Below are 21338 nucleotides of genomic sequence, written 5' to 3'. Positions count from 1 at the left end.
TGGCATGGGCACAGCATTGTGCCCCTCTGGCCATCAGCACATCATTTATTGATAAATGGCGTTTTGGTGCACAACCCATCGCCCGCGATGACAGTCATCAAATTACTATGTAATCTGTAGAAAAAAAAAAGTTTGTATCCAAGCGGATATGCTCTCCAAGGAAGCAGTCACAGTGCCAAAACTTGTACACCTGAGTCTAACACCCATGGAAACCCCATCTAAACGTCAGCCACATTGGGGTAATGAGCCAAGGCGATAATTAACGACATGTCAGAAGCCGAACAACCTGTTTGTCATTCAAGGAACATAGACACAAGCTGACCTCTGTGTGCAGTAAACACGCAGAACATGCAGGCTGTCACTTATCTCCTCCGTACAGTAAGAAAAATCTCTTCAATTCCTACATTTCCAGTCTAACCAGAAACATCAGACATCAGCAACGTTCCCAGTCTCTCACTGGTGCTAGCAAGATGTAATGCCCTGCCGGAGGGAAGAAGCGGCCTGCTTGAAGGGCTCAGAGGACGGAAATTCCCAAAGACCTCTATGCGGAAGACTGCAAGGTGCGAGTTTGCACCGTGATTATGGAGACTGGAGAAACTAATAATTTGTAAAGTAATTCATATCTAAACCCTTAAAAGGGCTTGTTCTCTTTTGAGAACACATTTTTGCTAGTGATGAGCGAGTGTACTCATTGCTTGGGTTTTCCCAAGCACGCTCGGGTGGTCTCCGAGTACGAGTATTTGTTAGTGTTCAGAGATTACGTTTTCATCGCCTCAGCTGAATGATTTACAGCTATTAGCCAGGCTGAGTACATGTGGGGGTTGCCTGGTTGCTAGGGAACCCCCACATGTAATCAAGCTGGCTAATAGCTGTAAATCATTCAGCTGCCACGATGAAAACTAAATCTCCGAACACTAACAGATACTCGGAGATCACCCGAGCAACAAGTACACTCGCTCATCACTAACTTTTACTTAAATGCATGTATTTGGGGCTTAAAATCATTTTTGCAATTTGGTTTCACTAAAAATTTTGCATCGTTTGGCTTTTACAGGATTGATTCATTATGCAAATTTTTGTCATGTCAATTCATTGTTACTATTTTGCTCCTAAAAAAAAAAAATCTAAGTTTTATTTTTTATTATTTTGTTAGTATTTTTAAATCCATCTTTGGCTTTCAACTCTAAATCCTTCTCGGCAGCTCTCAAACAGATTTAAACAGGTCTCGACTGAAATCTGAGCTTAGGTCTCTTCTACACATTCCCAAAGTTGGTGTATACTGGTCCACTCTCTTGGGTATGTATACAGATTTTTCTTCAACTCTACCCACAAGTGTTCAATTGGGTTGAGGTCTGGGGACTGTGGGGGCCAATCCAGCACCTCTACTTCATTGTCATTGAACCATTTCTTTGCGAATCTCGACATATGCTTTGGGTTGTTGTCCTGTTAGAACACTACTTCATCCTTTTCATGACCATAGTATTCGAGTTAGAATAACTCGTCTTGTAGGATAATCACATAGCTCAGCATTGAGACCACCATTGATCCTGGTTAAGTATCTAACGTCTTTGACTGTGAAACATCCAATTACCATCAGGCTTTCTTCATCTAACTTGACAGTTCCTTCAATTTCTCGATTCCGATAGCCCTTTTTTCCCTTGTTTCTTTCAGATCTTTCAGATCCATAAGTATCCATCAGAGTCTAGTCTATTGACTTTCGTCTCATAAAATCACCACTTTCCAATCTTCTACTGTCCACTTTCGATATTTTTTTTTTTAAACTTGAGCTAACGCTTCTTTTGATGATATTGATCTCACTATTACTAAGCATACGAGCCACGTCCAGTGCAGGTTTGTCACACCAGAACCGATAGACCTTGGGATAAGCCAACTTGTTGACTCGGATAATTTGCCTGCATGTCCACCTTGGTTTTTGAATGGATGGATCGACTTCATTTTATATTCTCCAGCTGTCATGGCATTCACATGATGCATTTTGGCAATTTTCTTGGCCGAGAGACCGTCATCGATGAGCTGCAGTTTCTCTTTTCTTGGGAAATTTTCTTCATGGCTGCTCCTCGATTCGAACTAATGACCTTTCGCTTGGGAATCAACCTAATAATACACGGAGCTATTGGGGAATGTGATAACAGGTTGTAATTTGGAGTATACAGGAAGAAAAAGATTTGTCCACCACCATTAGCAAAACAGCAAAACAGTAACATGACAATCTGCATAACTAATCATATGCTAAATAGTTCCAAGTCAAATTTATGTATAAGATAGCCAAGATGATTGTCTATAAATTATAGTAGTCTCACATTCAGATATGTAGTGGATGGTGGAAAACCCCTTCTTGATCGAAATGTTTGGCCCCCTTAAAATAAAAAAAATATAAAGCCTATACTCCCCTCCCGTGCCGACGCCGTTCCAGCAGAGTTGGCACTCGCTCTCCCTAGGGCTTTTGGGCGGTGTTGTGACACTGGCACCCAACAAGCGGTAGCTTCACTGTCTCCCTGAACAAATTGAACATGAAGAGCAACTCTGAGCTGCAACTGATCTCTGACTTCCTTTTCATGCTCAATGCGACAGCAGACGCTGATTGGGCACCAATGTCAATGTCACAATAGCAGCCTGAGAGCGCTGGTGCGAGAGAGTGCCAATAGCACGGGAACAGAGTCAGTACGAGAGGCGAGTATAAGCTTTATTTTTTTTTTATTGGGGCCAAGCGAGTGTTATGACAAGAAATTGTACAAGTAGTGGTCAACTTCTTTAAGTTCCACCTAACACTCAGCAATTTTGTAATGGCAAACTTTAAGGATCAAAAATTCTGTTTCCTGTTAACGGAAATAGAGGCAGAAACCGCCTCAATGCTTCAGGAAGCTTATGGGAAGGAAGCTCTAAGCCAGGCAAGAATTTGTGGTTTGCCTGGTGGTTTATAAGTGGCTAAATGTCACTTATAGATGAACCCTGTTGAGGTGCCCCCGCTCCCACCACCCACTGTCCAGACCGGCCAAAATGTTCAAAAAGTGCATGATGCCATCATGTTTTATTGTTGCAAAACAATCAATGAATTGGAGGAAATAACTGGAATATTCCTGGAGTTCATGTCAAAGAATCCTAACTGAAGATATGAACATGAGACGCGTTGCGGCAAAGTTTGGCCAAGACTGCTTTCCGATGACCTTTACTGTCTGCAAGTGCTGAAGCAATTGTGTGAGGCAGTGAGAAAAAAAAACAACCTGAATTGTGGACATTGGAGGACTGGCTGCTTCATCATGACAACGCCACTGCCCACAAAGCGATGAAAAGCAACCAGATTCTGGCGAAAAACGGCATAACAATAATAATCTTTATAATAATCTTTATTTTTATATAGCACTAACATATTCCGCAGCGCTTTACAGTTTTTGCACACATTATCATCAACAATGGTTTCTCACCCCCTTTCTTGCCTGACCTAGCCCCTTGCGACTACTACTTATTCCCAACAATGAAGAAGAACCGAAAAGGGAAAGAGTTTTCAGGACGTAGAAGAGTTTAAGAAAAAATAGCTGGAGGCACTTAACAGCATTAGTTCAGAAGTATACGAGAGAATGCATCCAACAGAGGAAAAACCATTGGGACAAGTGCGTATGACAGTATTTTGAAGGGGAATTAAAGTTTTCAAGATGTTATCTTGAATAAAAAATTGTAAACAAGTAATTCTCGTTTATTTGGGTCCCCCCCCTTGCATATACCCACCCCCACAAAAAAAGCAAAAATAAACTGGGTGTTTCTGCTCTCCTTGTTGATGAAGCAATATCAAGCAAATTAGCTTTCTATCACCGGACAAAAGAAAACTATCTCCCAAGTCCCACCTAGAAGAGGTAGCCACTAGTGATGAGCGAATGTGCTCGGATAACGTGTCATCTGAGCATGCTCAGCTGCTAACTAAGTGTCTTTGGTGTGCTCGAAAAATACGTTTGAGTCCCCGCAGCTGTTAGGCAGTCCCTGCATGTGTTGCGGCTGTTGAACCTCGGCAAGACATGCAGCCACGGGGACACAAATATATTTTTCGAGCACGCTGAAAACACTATTAGCACTCGAGCATGGGATAACACCTTATCCGAACACGTTCGCTCATCACTAGTATATATATCTGAGGTAAATATTTTTTCTTTATCTCTGACAGAGAATAGGGATTTGTACTATATTTCCCTAGATAGGGGTTTAAGATATTTAAGAGGATATATGTGTGATGGGCTAATAGTCACAATGTTTTTATAGAAGTTATGACCTCTTTTTAGAAGACTAACTAGTAAAAGTTATGTTTTAAAACCACAATTTGATTTTTTTGCTAATATTTTATTTTCTCTGTGGTAAGAAACGGTGAAAGAGTTGGTAATATTTCTTCTCTGGCTATATATTTCTCATTACTAGTAGCCAACTTTGAAGTCAATGTCCGACCCTAAAAGGGCACATGCAAATGTACCTCCGACTGAGAGGGTCTTGAAGAGTGAGATGCTGGTGTAAAAGTTATCTATGTAGAGGTGATAATCTTTATCCAGCAGTGAGTGCAACAATTTCCCCACTCACCCTCAGAACAGTTGGGTACTCAGGGTGGTCAATCTGGGTGTCCATACCCTCGTAGACACCAAATCTCTCGGTGTATCCTGAGGTACTCTCGCACAGCTTGTACAGTTTAATTCCGTACCTGGCCCTCTTACTGGGCAGGTATTGTCAGAATCTTAGCCTCCCTTTGAAATGAACCATATTCATCTATATAGATGTCCCTCTGGGGTGTGTACGCCTCAGCAAATGTTCTGCTGAAGTGGTCAACTACTGGGCAAATTTTATATAGACGATCAAAGCTAGGATGGTCTCGGGACGGACACTGCGCATTACCACTATAACGTTTTTGATGCTTCAAATGGTATCCTTGTGATGGCCATATGGAATACCGATGTAACATAGTAACATAGTTAGTAAGGCCGAAAAAAGACATTTGTCCATCCAGTTCAGCCTATATTCCATCATAATAAATCCCCAGATCTACGTCCTTCTACAGAACCTAATAATTGTATGATACAATATTGTTCTGCTCCAGGAAGACATCCAGGCCTCTCTTGAAGCCCTCGACTGAGTTCGCCATCACCACCTCCTCAGGCAAGCAATTCCAGATTCTCACTGCCCTAACAGTAAAGAATCCTCTTCTATGTTGGTGGAAAAACCTTCTCTCCTCCAGACGCAAAGAACGCCCCCTTGTGCCTGTCACCTTCCTTGGTATAAACAGATCCTCAGCGAGATATTTGTATTGTCCCCTTATATACTTATACATGGTTATTAGATCGCCCCTCAGTCGTCTTTTTTCTAGACTAAATAATCCTAATTTCGCTAATCTATCTGGGTATTGTAGTTCTCCCATCCCCTTTATTAATTTTGTTGCCCTCCTTTGTACTCTCTCTAGTTCCATTATATCCTTCCTGAGCACCGGTGCCCAAAACTGGACACAGTACTCCATGTGCGGTCTAACTAGGGATTTGTACAGAGGCAGTATAATGCTCTCATCATGTGTATCCAGACCTCTTTTATTGCACCCCATGATCCTGTTTGCCTTGGCAGCTGCTGCCTGGCACTGGTTGCTCCAGGTAAGTTTATCATTAACTAGGATCCCCAAGTCCTTCTCCCTGTCAGATTTACCCAGTGGTTTCCCGTTCAGTGTGTAATGGTGATATTGATTCCTTCTTCCCATGTGTATAACCTTACATTTATCATTGTTAAACCTCATCTGCCACCTTTCAGCCCAAGTTTCCAACTCATCCAGATCCAGATACTGTAGAGAATATCAGTACTCCAGAATTGCTGAAGCTCTGGTTTTCGGATTATGCCCATATGCTGCAAAATTCCCCAAAATGTCATAATTTCTGCTGCATTTATAGGGGTCCATCTGGCATATGAGGACGTGGGATTTTAGGTGAAAAATTGTTGGGCATACAGGTTTGACTGGGCCACCATAACATTTATTATGAAAAAGAATTTGAAGAAGTCATTTTCAGTGAAGGCCTGTAATTTCAAATTGGATTCCTGAGATGCCCATAAAATCTGGATATTTTCGGGGGTTGGAAATCCACATGGGATCCATTGCTGTAGGGGTTGCCTGGGTCCTAGGGCGTCTTGCCGAGGGTCGCAGGACGAGACAGATCACAGGAGGATCGCACTGGCCACCAATGATAATCCTAATCTCAGATAAAACAGGGGTTCTACAACCGCTCTGCACACCAACTCTGAGGTAAATATGGTGTGCAAAGTGGTGATCGCCATTTTAAATTAACCCTTTGGGCGCTGATTGATCAACAACTATTGTTCAGCCAATCATTGCTAAAGGGGTTCATCAGGAGAGGGGACGTTGATATTACCCAATCCATTGTGACTGCTGTGATTGGTGCTGTCTGAGAGACGTGCAAGGATAGCATGCTGACAGCAGCCATCTTAACTTGGCCACCGTGTGACGCAGCGCGGTGACCAGAAATATACATTGCGCTTTATTGGAATGCAGCTCACGCAGCGGCAGTACATATGGCGCATGTCGTGAAAGGGTTAAACAAGGGAAGCTCCTTGAACAGCTCTCTGTACAGGACATACTGGCTTGGCATCTTTGCTTAGTCACTCGTAAGGCTCATTAAAGGGTCGGCCGTTGATTTAGATGGTAGGGACTTTCTAGGGGTACTTTGCAAGATAGTTCTGATTTTTTCATTCAGTGGGAGAGCAAACTTTTCTCCAATGGAGCATTTCCAAAGGAACTCCATACTCAGCTGGCTTCTCCAAGAAGAATCAATGTTGTTCCAGGCAAGCTGTGTGGCGAAGGACCCTACTGACAAAACGAAGGAGATTTGTACACTTAGGCTGGGGTCACACTTAACGTATGAAAAATCGGTTTGAGTTAGGCAAGGTCGTAAGTATGGTGTTTAATTGAGATTATTAAAGGAGTCTGTGTCATTTTTTCAATTAAAGGATTTATTCTGGACTAGATGGTGGCCCAATTCTAACGCATCTGGTATTCTAGAATATGCATGTCCATGTAGTATATTGCCCAGCGACGTAGTATATTGCCCAGCCACGTAGTATATTGCCCAGCCACATAGTATATAGCAGAGCCACGTAATACAGTATATTGCCCAGCCACGTAGTATATTGCCCAGTAACGTAGTATATTGCCCAGCCACATAGTATATAGCAGAGCCACGTAGTATGGTATATTGCCCAGTCACGTACTATATTGCCCAGCCACATAGTATATAGCAGAGCCACGTAGTATATTGCCCAGCCACGGAGTATATTGCCCAGCCACATAGTATATTGCCCAGCCACATAGTATATTGCCCAGCCACATAGTATATTGCCCAGCCACATAGTATATTGCCCAGCCACATAGTATATTGCCCAGTCACGTAGTATATTGCCCAGCCACATAGTATATAGCAGAGCCACGTAGTATATTGCCCAGCCACGGAGTATAATGCCCAGCCACGGAGTATATTGCCCAGCCACGTAGTATATTGCCCAGTCACGTAGTATATTGCCCAGCCACGTAGTATATTGCCCAGCCACGTAGTATATTGCCCAGCCACGTAGTATATTGCCCAGCCACGTAGTATATTGCCCAGCCACGTAGTATATTGCCCAGCCACGTAGTATATTGCCCAGCCACGTAGTATATTGCCCAGTCACGCAGTATATTGCCCAGTCACGTACTATATTGCCCAGCCACATAGTATATAGCAGAGCCACGTAGTATATTGCCCAGCCACGGAGTATATTGCCCAGCCACGTAGTATATTGCCCAGCCACGTAGTATATTGCCCAGCCACGGAGTATATTGCCCAGCCACGGAGTATATTGCCCAGCCACGTAGTATATTGCCCAGCCACGTAGTATATTGCCCAGCCACGTAGTATATTGCCCAGCCACGTAGTATATTGCCCAGCCACGTACTATATTGCCCAGCCACGTACTATATTGCCCAGCCACGTGCTATATTGCCGAGCCACGTGCTATATTGCCCAGCGACGGAGTATACAGCACAGAGCCACGTAGTATAGAGACTTAAAAAAAAACAAAAAAACATATACTCACCTTCTGAAGGCCCGTTGAAGTCCTGCTATACTCACCCTCCGCCGCCTTTGCCGCTCCTCGCGACGCTCCCGGGACCGCTCCATTGCAAGCGGCAGCTTCCGGTCCCAGGGTGAATATAGCAGGTTTATTATTATTATTATTATTTTTAACATGACATATTTTTACTATTGATGCTGCATAGACAGCAGCAATAGTAAATAGTTGGGGACACACAGGGTTAATAGCAGCAGTAACGGAGTGCGTTATACCGTGGCCCGTTACCGCTGCCATTAACCCTGTGTAAGCGGTGAGTGGAGGGGATTATGGAGCGGGCGTCGGGCAGTGAGTGCAGTGGAGTAGGGGAGGGACTAATCGGACGCGGCAGCCATGACAGGCAGCTGCCAAGACCAATCAGCGAATGAAAAACCGTGACAGAAGGACAGACAGGCAGACGGAAGTGACCCTTAGACAATTATATATATAGATGTATGTTTTCTTGCAATGTGACTATGGGGTTAGTAATGGGGGAGTCTTATTGACGTCTCTCCATTACAAACCTCGGGGCTTGATGTCACCGGACAATACAAAGGTGACATCAACTCCCCCAACTATCACCCTACTTGCCACCGCTACAGGACAAATGGGAAGAGTGAGGCTAAGTGCCAGAATTGGCGCATCTTAGAGAGGCGCATTTTCTTGGATGGCTGAGAGCTGATGTTTTTAGCCTAAGTGGGCAGTATCCATGGCCCTTTCCTAAGCTATTAATATCAGCCCGCAGATGTCTGCATAGCCTCTGCTGGTTATTAATTATAGGGGGAGTCCTACATAATTTTTTTAGGGTCCCCCATTTTAATAGCCAGTATAAGCTAATTATACAGCTGTGAGCTGATATTAATAGCCTGGGAAGCTCCATGAGTATTACCCCCTTCCCAGGCTATAAACATCTGCTCTCAGCAGTCGGCTTTCCCTCTGCTGGTTACGAAAATTGCACAGGAGCCAACGCCATTTTTTTCCGAAAAATAATGTTTTATTAATTATATACAAGTCCTGTAATTTGCACACACACTGTACTAATTGTATTTGTCACTCACATCTATATATCTACCTATTCCATTTGTATTTACGGCATGTAATTAGTGATGAGCGAGTGTACTCGTTGCTCGGGTTTTCCAGAGCACGCTCGAGTGACCTCCGAGTATTTATGACTTATCGGAGATTTAGTTTTCACCCCAGCAACTGAATGATTTACAGCTACTAGCCAGGCTGAGTACATGTGGGGGTTGCCTGGTTGCTAGGGAATCCCCACATGTAATCAAGCAGGCTAGTAGCTGTAAATCATTCAGCTGCCGCGATGAAAAGTAAATCTCCGAGCAGTCATAAATACTCGGATGTCACCCGAGCGTACTCGGGAAAACCCAAGCAACGAGTACACTCGCTCATCACTACATATTCTCTTCTATTCCGTCGGCTCCTGTAGTGATTTTACAGAGCACGCCAGTTTAATTACCGACTTTCTTTCTATCGATCTATGATATCTATATATATCTATATATATCTATATATCTCTATATATATATATATATATATATATATATATATATATATATATATATATATATATATATATATATATATATATATATATATATATATATATATATATATATATATATATATAAGAAAAAACGAGAGCAGCACAATGCTCACCGGTGGGTGCCAAGCCTCCTGGACAGGACCATCCACATGTCCAACCACGTAATATGCCAAGCAGAAAAAGAAGGCAGCACTCCAACAACAAATGAAGGCGAAAAAAGGCTGTGAAGTTTATTTCAGACCCACATCTCGCGATGTTTCGGCTCGCCGAAACGTCGCGAGATGTGGGTCTGAAATAAACTTCACAGCCTTTTTTCGCCTTCATTTGTTGTTGGAGTGCTGCCTTCTTTTTCTGCTTGGTATATATATGCATGTATATGTATATGTCACTGACATCTCTATCTATCTATTTTCTATGTGTATATATCTATTCTATTCTAACCTGTCAGTGTGATTTGACTGCACACTCACATGAATTGCCGGCTTTTCAAAAGGACACCGGTGCGTAAAAATCAAACAGCACTCGCATGGTCCGAGTGCTGTGCGATTTTTTTCTCACACCCATAGGCTTGCATTGGCGAATCCCGGCTGAGTCTTGGTGTCAATCAAAGCATGCTGCGATTTTACACGTACGTAGAATACACTGGAGAAAAAAATACGGTGATGTGAGCTGGCCCCATAGATTAACACTGGTCCAAGTGCTATGCGATGTTTTCTCGCATAGCACTCGTCCGTATTCTACGGTAGTGTGACGCCGGCCTTAGACAGATTTCAGCCCATCTACACATTACACAAGCCGAATGGTGCTCATTTGCAGCAAAAACTAGAGGTGATGACGACCAGCAGTGTTAAATATAGGCAAATGAAAATAGAAAAAAATCCACTTTTAATCATATTTGACTAGTCAAAATATTTATTTTTTATTATAATTTTTTTTTTAAACTATTACCTCCATTATTAAAGAAGCATCATTACAACCAACAGCCAGATATCCGAGTGGAAAAAATAAATAAATACCTGGCAGATTCACTTCCATCAGATACTTCATACAGAGCACATTAGGGTGGTAATAGCAGGTGTCTGTTACTGGAGGAAATGGGGGTAACCTCAGAAATTTTCCAAGGTCATGAGTGATATCCAGGATTTGTTTGTACACTGGGAAATTCTGAAAAGAAAAAGGATTAAAAAAAATGTATAGATTTTAAATAAAATTTAGTTTAATTCCTTTAATAAAAAAAAAAAAAAAAGCTTTAAAATATCTAAAAAATGATTAAGAAGAGTTCAGGTTTAAAAGGCTGTAAAATGCCTAAAATAACATAAAATAAAAAACACAGCAGATACTCGCCTTCCCTGGGTCCAGCGTTTGCTGCCTGCATCGGTGAAAACGGGTTGACAGTGTGCGACACCATTGTAGCCAAATCACTGAGATTCGCGGCCCATGCCAGCCTCTGAATCCAACTTTCACTAGTTCTATTGCTGTCGGTCATATATGCTCAGATGCACCCAGTGACCCGGTCTAATAAAACATCTGACAGTCCAGTTGTATCACTCACTCCACAGCTATGCTAAAGACCCCACCAATACCAGCTGCATTTGCATCTAATGACCCTTTTTAATTTATAAAAAAAACTATGACCGTGTCCAACAAAACATCCCAAAGATCCCCTTCACTGCGTCCTCAGTACTCAGACAGCAATGTTATAGTACAAGTCAGGTATTCTATGCTTGATCATGCTCCTAAGATCCCCATAAACCTGCAAAGAACCAATGAATTGTGGAGTTTGTAAATACTAATAACTATTCTTCACTCCCTGGGTCACAATCACTACATTCAAAACCATCAATGGTCACTTGATCCATAAAAATAAAAATTCCCCATGCTGGGATCTATCAATGTCTGTGAATAAGCTCATAGCAGAGCAAAGGAAGGGGCCTGCAGTACTGAGGAGAAGCAGGGTGGTGCTGGTAAATGTAGTTTTAGAAGTGAAAAATAGGACCACCCTTTTCAGCTATATGATGCTGACTGCACAAGGGGGGGTGATGAAAAAAACTTGATGTTGGGCTTCTACCGTATATCAACAATAGTCATGCAGCTACTGTGCTTTGTAAACAAAAAGAAGGTCATTGCGGAAATAAACCTTTATGGATCCTCCAATTTTGATCAAAACATCCAAGAAAAATGTAAATGTGGTACATTAAAATTTGATTTTAGACCAGAGAAATAATATTTGGGGGTAATTATTTTTTTAGGACAGAGAAACGATCATTTGTACTGCTGTCTTAATAGGTTATAAAGGGAGCACAAGTCTCTGCATTACGTCCATGTTCGGAATATGCAGAGAGCTGGAGATTCACGGGTGACGGATCCTTGAGATATGGTTCCGGTGCCTATTTGCAGGCACACTCACATAGATCAATTCTCTATTCTAAAAGATACTTGTAAAGCATAAATTAATGTATCTGTCAAGTAAAGAGCTCATAGAGCAAGTTACACCTAGAGCCTGTACTTATACTCTCCACCCACGCCATATAATCCTCAGCTTTTCAATGATGGGTACAGCTAATAACAAAAAAGCTGCACAGTAATAAAGCGGTGCATTTACTAGAGAGACAGTCTGCAAGTATCAGCGGGGAGCAATGACTCATGCGTCTTCTGCAAACAATGTAAACTAATGCAATGCAAGCACAGGTCAATAACGGGGTGGAGCAATGCCGCCAGACCCCAAAGTGCACTCCATGCATGACTTATTAGGCTTGTTATCTACTCAACCTGCACAGGCAGAAGATTTATAAAAATACACGGCTCAAAAAAAATAAATGGAACACTAAAATCCCACATCATACATATCTCTGAATGAAATATTCCAGTTGCATTTTTTTATTAATTGCATAATGGAATGTGTTCAGAACAATAAAACATAACAATTATCAATGTAAATCAAAATGAATATCCCATGGAGGTATATAGAGTTGGAATGATACTCAAACTCAAAGTGGAAAATCAAGTTACAGGCTGATCCAACTTCAGTGGAAATGCCTCATGACAAGGAAAAGATGCTCAGTATTGTGTGTGGCCTCCACATGCCTTTATGACCTCCCTACTATACAACTTCTGGGCATGCTCCTGATGAGGGGGCGGATGGTCTCCTGAGGGATCTCCTCCCAGACTTGGACTAAAGCATCCTCCAGCTCCTGGACAGTCTGTGGTGCAATGTGATGTTGGTGGATGGTGCGAGACATGATGTCCCAGATGTGCTCAATCAGATTCAAGTCTGGGGAACGGACAGGCCAGTCCATAGCATCAATGCCTTCATCTTGCAGGAACTGTTGACACTCCCGCCACATGAGGTCTGGCATTGTCCTGCATTAGGAGGAACCCAGGGCCAACCGCACCAGCATATGGTCTCACAAGGGGTCTGAGGATCTCATCTCGGTACCTAATGGCAGTCAGGCTACCTCTGGTGAGCACATGGAGGGCTGTGCAACCTTCCAAAGAAATGCCACCCCTCACTATTACTGACCCACTGCCAAACCGGACATGCTGAAGGATGTTGCAGGCAGATCGCTCTCCACAGCGTCTCCAGACTCTGTCACATCTGTCACATGTGCTCAGAGTGAACCTGCTTTCATCTGTGAAGAGCACAGGGCGCCAGTGGTGAATTTGCCAATCATGGTGTTCTATGGCAAATGCCAAGCGTCCTGCACGGTGTTGGGCTGTGAGCACAGTCCCCATCTGTGGACGTCGGGCACTCAGACCATCCTCAGAGTCGGTTTCCAACCGTTTGTGCAGACACATGCACATTTGTGGCCTGCTGGAGGTCATTTTGCAGGGCTCTGGCAGTGCTCCTCCTTGCACAAAGGCTGAGGTAGTGGTCCTACTGCTGAGTTGTTGCCCTCCTACGGCCCCTTCCACATCTCCTGGGGTACTGGTCTTTCTCCTGGCAGCACCTCCAGCCTCTGGACACTACACTGACAGACACAGGAAACCTTCCTGCCACAGCTCGTATTGATGTGCCATCCTGGATGAGCTGCACTACCCGAGCCACTTGTGTGGTTTGTAGCGTCCGTCTCATGCTACCACGAGTGTGAAAGCACAACCAACATTCATAAGTGACCAAAACATCAGCCAGAAAGCATTGGTAATGGGATGTGGTCTGTGGTTCCCACCTGCAGAACCACTCCTTTATTGAGTGTGTCTTGATAATTGCCAATAATTTCCATCTGTTGTTTATTCCAGTTGCACAACAGCATGTGAAATTGATCGTCAATCAATGTTACTTCCTAAGTGGACAGTTTGATTTACTTGGAGTTATATACGGTTTAAGTGTTCCCTTTATTTTTTTGAGCAGTATATAGATCATCAATTAAATACTGGACAATTCACCAGAGATTGGTCACGTGGCACAGATTGCATCTGTATAACAGTCAAATAGTAGTGAAGGTAAGAAGTCATGCAATAAATAGACATCGGTGCCGGCCTCTGTTCACACTCTACTGTGTAAATGTGTGGTCATTGCACAACTGCAGGCGGTAACAATCTAAATGAAACCTCGGCGTCGCTGCCACGGCAATCCAGTTTCGAAATTAATGTGGTCGCCCTAGGACGATGTCTTCGCATAACCTTATTAAAGCACAAGAGGCCCTATTTGAGCATAAGAACGCTAAGTGGAGACCCCCAATGGTCGCTAACTGGGGTTTCAGAAGTCAGGGCATCAGCAGATCAGTGCAGCAGCTGTAATTTAGTGATAAGCAAACATGCTCGGATAAGGTGTTATCTGAGCATGCTCTTGCGCTGAGTGTCTTCGGCATGTTCGAAAAATATGTTCAAGTCCCCGCCGCTGTATGTCTCACGGCTGTTCAACAGCCACAACAGAAGCAGGGATTTCCTGTTTGTTAGGCAATCCCTGCATGAATTGCAGCTATCAAACAGCCAAGAGGTCTCGAACACATTAGTCGAGCACACTAAAGACACTCGGTTGGGACCCGAGCATGCTCAGATAACACCTTATACCAGCACGTTAGCTCATCACTTGTGCCCACCGCACCACCTGCTGCCGATACGGCCAACGGAGCACAATGAGACTTAGTCGGCCTCATTAAAGACAATGGCCCCCTTGGCGCATACTTGGGAACCGTGGGCTACCTCCCATGTTTCCTACATGGTGGCCCTGCCACAAAATGTATTATTTGGATGCCATTTTTTTTCTATACTTGATCTCTTGCGCTGCTTTATGGCTGACTAACTTATTCAGCTTTCACATTGGAATTGCTTTGTCCCCAAGAAAAAAAAAGTTTATTGTAAAGTCTGACAATGTGAAGCTAGGTACGCTGTAGATATTAGGCAACCTGCTCAATTTCTGCTTTCTAACCGAAAGAACAAAAGCCACTGGAGCTTTTTGTCCTTCCCTTTAAGGAAAGCAAACAGCCAGTCCGTATTGATGGAGGATAAATAAGCCTATGGAGCTATACTGACTCCTGTCCTATGCTAATTATATAATGGAACCCCCACCCCCATTTAGAGGCGTTAAAGGCATAAAAACGACATTAGAAAGAAATGCTGGGAATAAAAGTTTTATAGAAATCTCACAAAATATAGCCGGGTTTTGTGTTCTCGATTAGGTCATACCTGAGACAGGTAAGGACAAGCTAGAGTTTCTGTTACACAAGAGATTACTCCCAACTAAAACCTGAGTACAATGAGCTTTCCAAACACCTACTTCCTGCTACTATGGAAAAGGGAGCCTCACCCAAGCCCACCGCGGGCTCTCCAAGTACAGAAACTCCGGCGTATCTGTGTCAGTGGACAGATGCCAGCTGGTGACGGCCGGGCTGGAACGCTCACTAGCCCATAAGACACAGAGCAATATATGGCTGCCTGCAGCACTCACTTATATAGGGGCAGATTACTGAGGATGGATTTAATGGCATGGAGTGGTGTACCTAGAGTGCGATGGACCCCAGAGCAAAATTTGGACCTGGGTCCCCACCTGCACGCTGGACAGATTTATGTGCCCTTGTAATGTTCTATATCCTATAAAAAAATGTATGTGTTCACCCCTATGTAATAATGTCCCCATACTGGCCCCTTCCTGGTATATCTCTATAATATCCCTTCTTGGGATATTGTTTCACGTCTTGGGCCCCTGCCAGTGATAATGTCCTCCATCCAGAGCTCCTTCCTGGTATAATGTCCCCCATCCTTGGCCCCTTCCTGGTATAATGTCCCCATCCTTGGCCTCTTCCTGGTATGTCCCCCATCCTTGGCCTCTTCCTGGTATAATGTCCCCATCCTTGGCCTCTTCCTGGTATAATGTCCCCCATCCTTGGCCTCTTCCTGGTATAATGTCCCCCATCCTTGGCCTCTTCCTGGTATAATGTCCCCTATCCTTGGCCTCTTCCTGGGATAATGTCCCCATCCTTGGCCCCTTCCTGGTATAATGTCCCCATCCTTGGCCTCTTCCTGGTATAATGTCCCCATCCGGTCCCCTCTTCTATAGCCAGCACACGGCCCGGAGAGGACTTTGCCATGTCACCCAAGTGCGGTACGTGATGACACTGCCATGCACCGCCTGTGACAGGCAGACCGATGTTAGATGCGAGCCTACGATTGTATTGCAGTGCAGGAAGCGGACAGATCCTCGGACGCACATTCAGTAGAAATAGGAGATGGTGTCCGTGTCCCCCTTCTCCTGCACGGGCCTGGTCGTGGGTCAAATGTTAGTATGCTTCCCCATAGTAGTGACAGAAGATAATCATAATTCTATTATTAAACCCTTCAAAGATCAGGTTATTTTTCCTTTTTGTGGTTTCATACTTTCCTCCCCTTCTTTTTATTAAATTATTTATCAGTCTTTGAAAAGTTCTGAATCTTTGGAATATATTCAATTACCTCATTTTCCTTCCTTGTCTCTAAAAACACCAAGTTCAAAGTGCTGTTTTAGCTGCTTTGTTGATGCTCTTTCAGAAGCTACTTTGAACTGCTGCTGCTTTAGCAAGAATCTATACTCTTATTCTCCCTGTGCGAGCTTCTTTGCTTTCCTCCTCTGTGGTCAGAAAGTGAGTGGTTGTAATCAGCGTTCAAAATACAATTTTATTTTGTAGAGGAGCAGTTCAAAGCAGATTGTAAAAACAGCATAAACTGGGCCGTGAAAACAATGCGGAAAGCATACCTTCCAACGTTTAAAGAACAGAAAGAGGGAAAAATTATGCAGCATGCATAGTCTTTACATTGTGCTGCTCTCAGGTTACATACCAAAACCTGCTGACAGACTCCTCTTAAGGACAGCTGCGCCTGCTACAGCGGCAAATTTTGGTCACACCCGAATCTACGCCCATTTACCATTACTACCCTGGCAGGAGGATGTCAGAGGGGCGATGGCAGTGAGAGACATTTAGAAGACACCTGAGACTACAGGGCGTAGACCCAAATTTGGGACTGTCCGCTGTATCCGGCACCGTTAGGACTAGAGTGGAGTGAATGGGATTCACGGGACTCCAGTCAAGCGTGCAAGTCAGTGGTGCCTGGCGGCTGGACGGGAGGCCGCGAATCTCTCACCTTCTGGCGTCCTCGGCTTTTCATTAGCCAGGGCAGCGCGACATCATCTGTGCCTCCTGCTCATCTCTAGTTGAGACCTATGGATTTATTTTTTGTTCATTCATTCACAGTCGTAACCGCCAGAACTTTCTCACTGATATGTAGCTTCACATCCAGACATCTGGCTTTTTTGTGTCTTTAAGTCTGTGTTCACACATAGCGTAAATACGGTGTCTCTTGTTTTCTGCAGGTGTCCGCACCAAACTACGTAATATTAAAAAAGCATTAAAAATACTGATTCACATAAGCACCAAAAATGCATCAGATATGGGGAAAACGCATAAAAGTAACACAGAAAGCATGCAATAATAAGAGAAGATTGTTACAGCGTCGTGTGGTGAAGACACCTGCAGAAAGAAAAAAAACGTATTTCCGCTATATGTGAACATGGCATCAGCCTTACATTTTTATTACTTTTTATGGGTTTACTAGAGAAAAAAATATCCATAACGCCATTTTTTAAAATTTATTTATTGTTTTTTATGTCATTTAGCGATACCCATAAATAATCTGATCGCGGTGTTGTGCGGGTCATTCCGATTACAGGGACACCATAAGTTATTTGCAGATTTCTAACGTTTATTTTTTTTCAAAAGCACGTTAATTAAAATGAAATTATTGTAATTGTTTTTCATTATTTTTTAATAATTTTACGGGAACAAAAAAAATACATATATATTTTTTTATTTTCCCTCTAGAATATGGGGACATAGAACTACATTGTATATAACAGTGCATCTATGTAAGAGTATGCTCTGCCTATGGGTTTGGTGGCTGCAATACAGATCAAATCTACTCATTTTTCCCAGGGACATCACTGGATCCTGTAGATCAAGGCTTTAGCTGTTGTATGCAATTATAGAGATTGTGGGTTCAAGTCCTGGGGAGACTAACAAAAAAAATTACATTTTCGTAGTTATTTTTTTTTAGCAATACAAAAAAAAATCTGATTTTTCTTCACCTTCAGGGACATAAACCATGTTCCAAATTATATTTTTCCTCTAATTTTCCTAAATGGTCGGTGCAAATGACAGTCAGTCTAATAAAATTCATCACCCGTTCGAGTATACAAATTTTATTGAAGAAACCTCCCAATGATAACAGTATAATCTCAAAAACGAATAAAAACTCAGAATGCACTGTTCCAAATTATTAGGCACAGTAGAATTTCTATACATTTGATATGTTTTAACCCCTTCATGACCGTGGGATTTTTCATTTTTCAGTGTTCGTTTTTCACTCCCCTCTTTCCCAGAGCCATAACTTTTATTTTTCCGTCAACTTGGCCATGTGAGGGCTTATTTTTTGCGGGACGAGTCGTACTTTTGAACGACATCATTGGTTTTACCATGTCGTGTACTAGAAAACGGGAAAAAAATTCCAAGTGCGGTGAAATTGCAAAAAAAGTGCAATCCCACACTTGTTTTTTGCTTGGCTTTTTTGCTAGGTTCACTAAATGCTAAAACTGACCTGCCATTATGATTCTCCAGGTCATTACGAGTTCATAGACACCTAAAATGACTAGGTTATTTTTTACCTAAGTGGTGAAAGAAAATTCCAAACTTTGCTTAAAAAAAAAAAAAAAATGCGCCATTTTCTGATACTCGTAGCGTCTCCATTTTTCATGATCTGGGGTCGGTTGAGGGCTTATTTTTTGAGTGCCGAGCTGGTGTTTTTAATGATTCCAGTTCGGTGCAGATACGTGCTTTTGATCGCCCGTTATTGCATTTTAATGCTATGTCGCGGCGACCAAAAAACGTAATTCTGGCGTTTCGATTTTTTTCTCGTTACGCCGTTTAGCGATCCGGTTAATGCTTTTTTATTGATAGATTGGGTGATTCTGAACGTGGCGATACCAAATATGTGTAGATTTGATTTTTTTTTTAATTGATTTATTTTGATTGGGGCGAAAGGGGGGTGATTTAAACTTTTATATATTTTTTTTTTTTCACTTTTTTTTTTTTAAACTTTTGCCATGCTTCAATAGCCTCCATGGGAGGCTAGAAGCAGGCACAGCACGATCGCCTCTGCTACATAGCAGCGATCTGCTGTTCGCTGCTATGTAGCAGAAAATCAGGTGTGCTGTGAGCGCCGACCACAGGGTGGCGCTCACAGCTACCGGCGATCAGTAACGATAGAGGTCTCAAGGACCTCTATGGTTACAATGTACAAGCATCGCCGACCCCCGATCATGTGACGGGGGTCGGCGATGCCATCATTTCAGGCCGCCCGGCCGGATGCGGTAGTTAAATGCCGCTGTCTGCATTTGACAGCGGCATTTAACTACTTAATAGCAGCGGGTGAATCGCGATTTCACCCGCCGCTATTGCGGGCACATGTCAGCTGTTCAAAACAGCTGACATGTCCCGGCTTTGATGCGGGCTCACCGCGGAGCCCTGCATCAAAGCAGGGGAGCTGACATCGGACGTACTATACCGTCCGATGTCAGTAAGGGGTTAAAGAACTGAAAATGCTCATTTGTGGAATTTGCAGCATTAGGAGGTCACATTCACTGAACCCAAAAGCTATTTAACAAAACCTCCTAACAGGCCAAGTTACATGTTAACATAGGACCCTTCTTTGATTTCACCTTCACAATTCTTGCATCCATTGAACTTGTGGGTTTTGGAGAGTTTCTGATTGCATTTCTTTGCATGAAGTCAGAATAGCCTGCCAGAGCTGCTGTTTTGATGTGAACTGCCTCCCACCCTCATAGATCTTTTGCTTGATGATACTCCAAAGGTTCTCTATAGGGTTGAGGTCAGGGGAAGATGGTGGCCGCACCATGAGTTTATCTCCTTTTATGCCCATAGCAGCCAATGACTCAGAGGTTTCTTTGCAGCATGAGACGGTGCATTGTCATGCATGAAGAGGATTTTGCTCCTGAAGACACATTTCTGCTTTTTATACCATGGAAGAAAGTTGTCAGTCAGAAACTCTATATACTTTGCAGAGGTCCTTTTCACACCTTCAGGAACCTTAAAGGGCCCTACCAGCTGTTTCCCCATGATTCCGGCCCAAAACATGACTCCTCCACCTCCTTGCTGATGTCGCAGCCTTGTTGGGACATGGTGGCCATCCACCAACCATCCACTACTCCATCCATCTGGACCATCCAGGGTTGCTTGACACTCCTCAGTAAACAAGACTGTTTGCAAATTAGTCTTCATGTATGTCTGGGCCCACTGCAACCGCTTCTGCTTGTGAACACTGTTTAGGGGTGGCCGAATAGTAGGTTTATGTACCACAGCAAGCCTTTGAAGGATTCTACACCTTGAGGTTCGAGGGACTCCAGAGGCACCCGCAGCTTCAAATAACTGTTTGCTGCTTTGTAATGGCAGCTGCTCTCTTAAGCCAATGAATTTGTCTGGCAGAAACCTTCCTCATTATGCCTTTATCTGCATGAACTCTATCTGTGCTCTGTTTCAGTCACAAATCTCTTCACAGTATGATGATCACTCTTAAGTTTTTGTGAAATATCTAATGTTTTCATACCTTGTCCAAGGCATTGCACTATTTAACGCTTTTCAGCAGCAGAGAGATCCTTTTTATTTCCCATACTGTTTGAAACCTGTGGCCTGCTTAATAATGTGGAACATCATTTTCAAGTAGTTTTCCTTTAATTAGAATCACCTGGAAAACTAATTATCACATGTGTTTAAGGCCGGTTTCACACGTCAGTGGCTCCGGTACCTGAGGTGACAGTTTCCTCACGTACCGGAGCCACTGACACACGTAGACACATAAAAATCAATGCATCTGTTCAGATGTCATTGATATATTGCGGACCGTGTCTCCGTGTGCCAAACACGGAGACATGTCAGTGTTCGTGGGAGCGCACGTATTACACGGACCCATTAAAGTCAATGGGTCCGTGTAAAGCACGTACCGCACACGGACGTTGTCCGTGTGCAGTCCGTGTGCCGTGCAGGAGACAGCGCTACATTAAGCGCTGTCCCCCCCACTGGTGCTGAAGCCGCGATTCGTATCTTCCCTGCAGCAGCGTTTGCTGTAGAGAAGATATGAATAAGTGTGTTTAAAATAAAGATCTATGTGC

At 43.3% G+C, this 21338-nt stretch overlaps 1 protein-coding gene across 2 annotated transcripts in view; it reads right to left on the bottom strand.

Moving 5' to 3' along the window:
- TAF1B (TATA-box binding protein associated factor, RNA polymerase I subunit B) overlaps positions 1-21338 on the bottom strand; it is a 124043-nt gene that overhangs the window by 36173 nt on the left and 66532 nt on the right. For both annotated transcript variants that reach the window (XM_069728081.1, XM_069728080.1), the window contains exon 9: positions 10705-10852. In XM_069728081.1, coding sequence (XP_069584182.1) covers positions 10705-10852 — 148 coding nt within the window. The remainder of the gene's footprint in view (positions 1-10704; positions 10853-21338) is intronic.

This window comes from Ranitomeya imitator, chromosome 5, assembly GCF_032444005.1.
Source record: "Ranitomeya imitator isolate aRanImi1 chromosome 5, aRanImi1.pri, whole genome shotgun sequence".
Lineage (NCBI taxonomy): Eukaryota > Metazoa > Chordata > Amphibia > Anura > Dendrobatidae > Ranitomeya > Ranitomeya imitator.
This window is presented reverse-complemented; position numbering and strand designations above follow the sequence as displayed.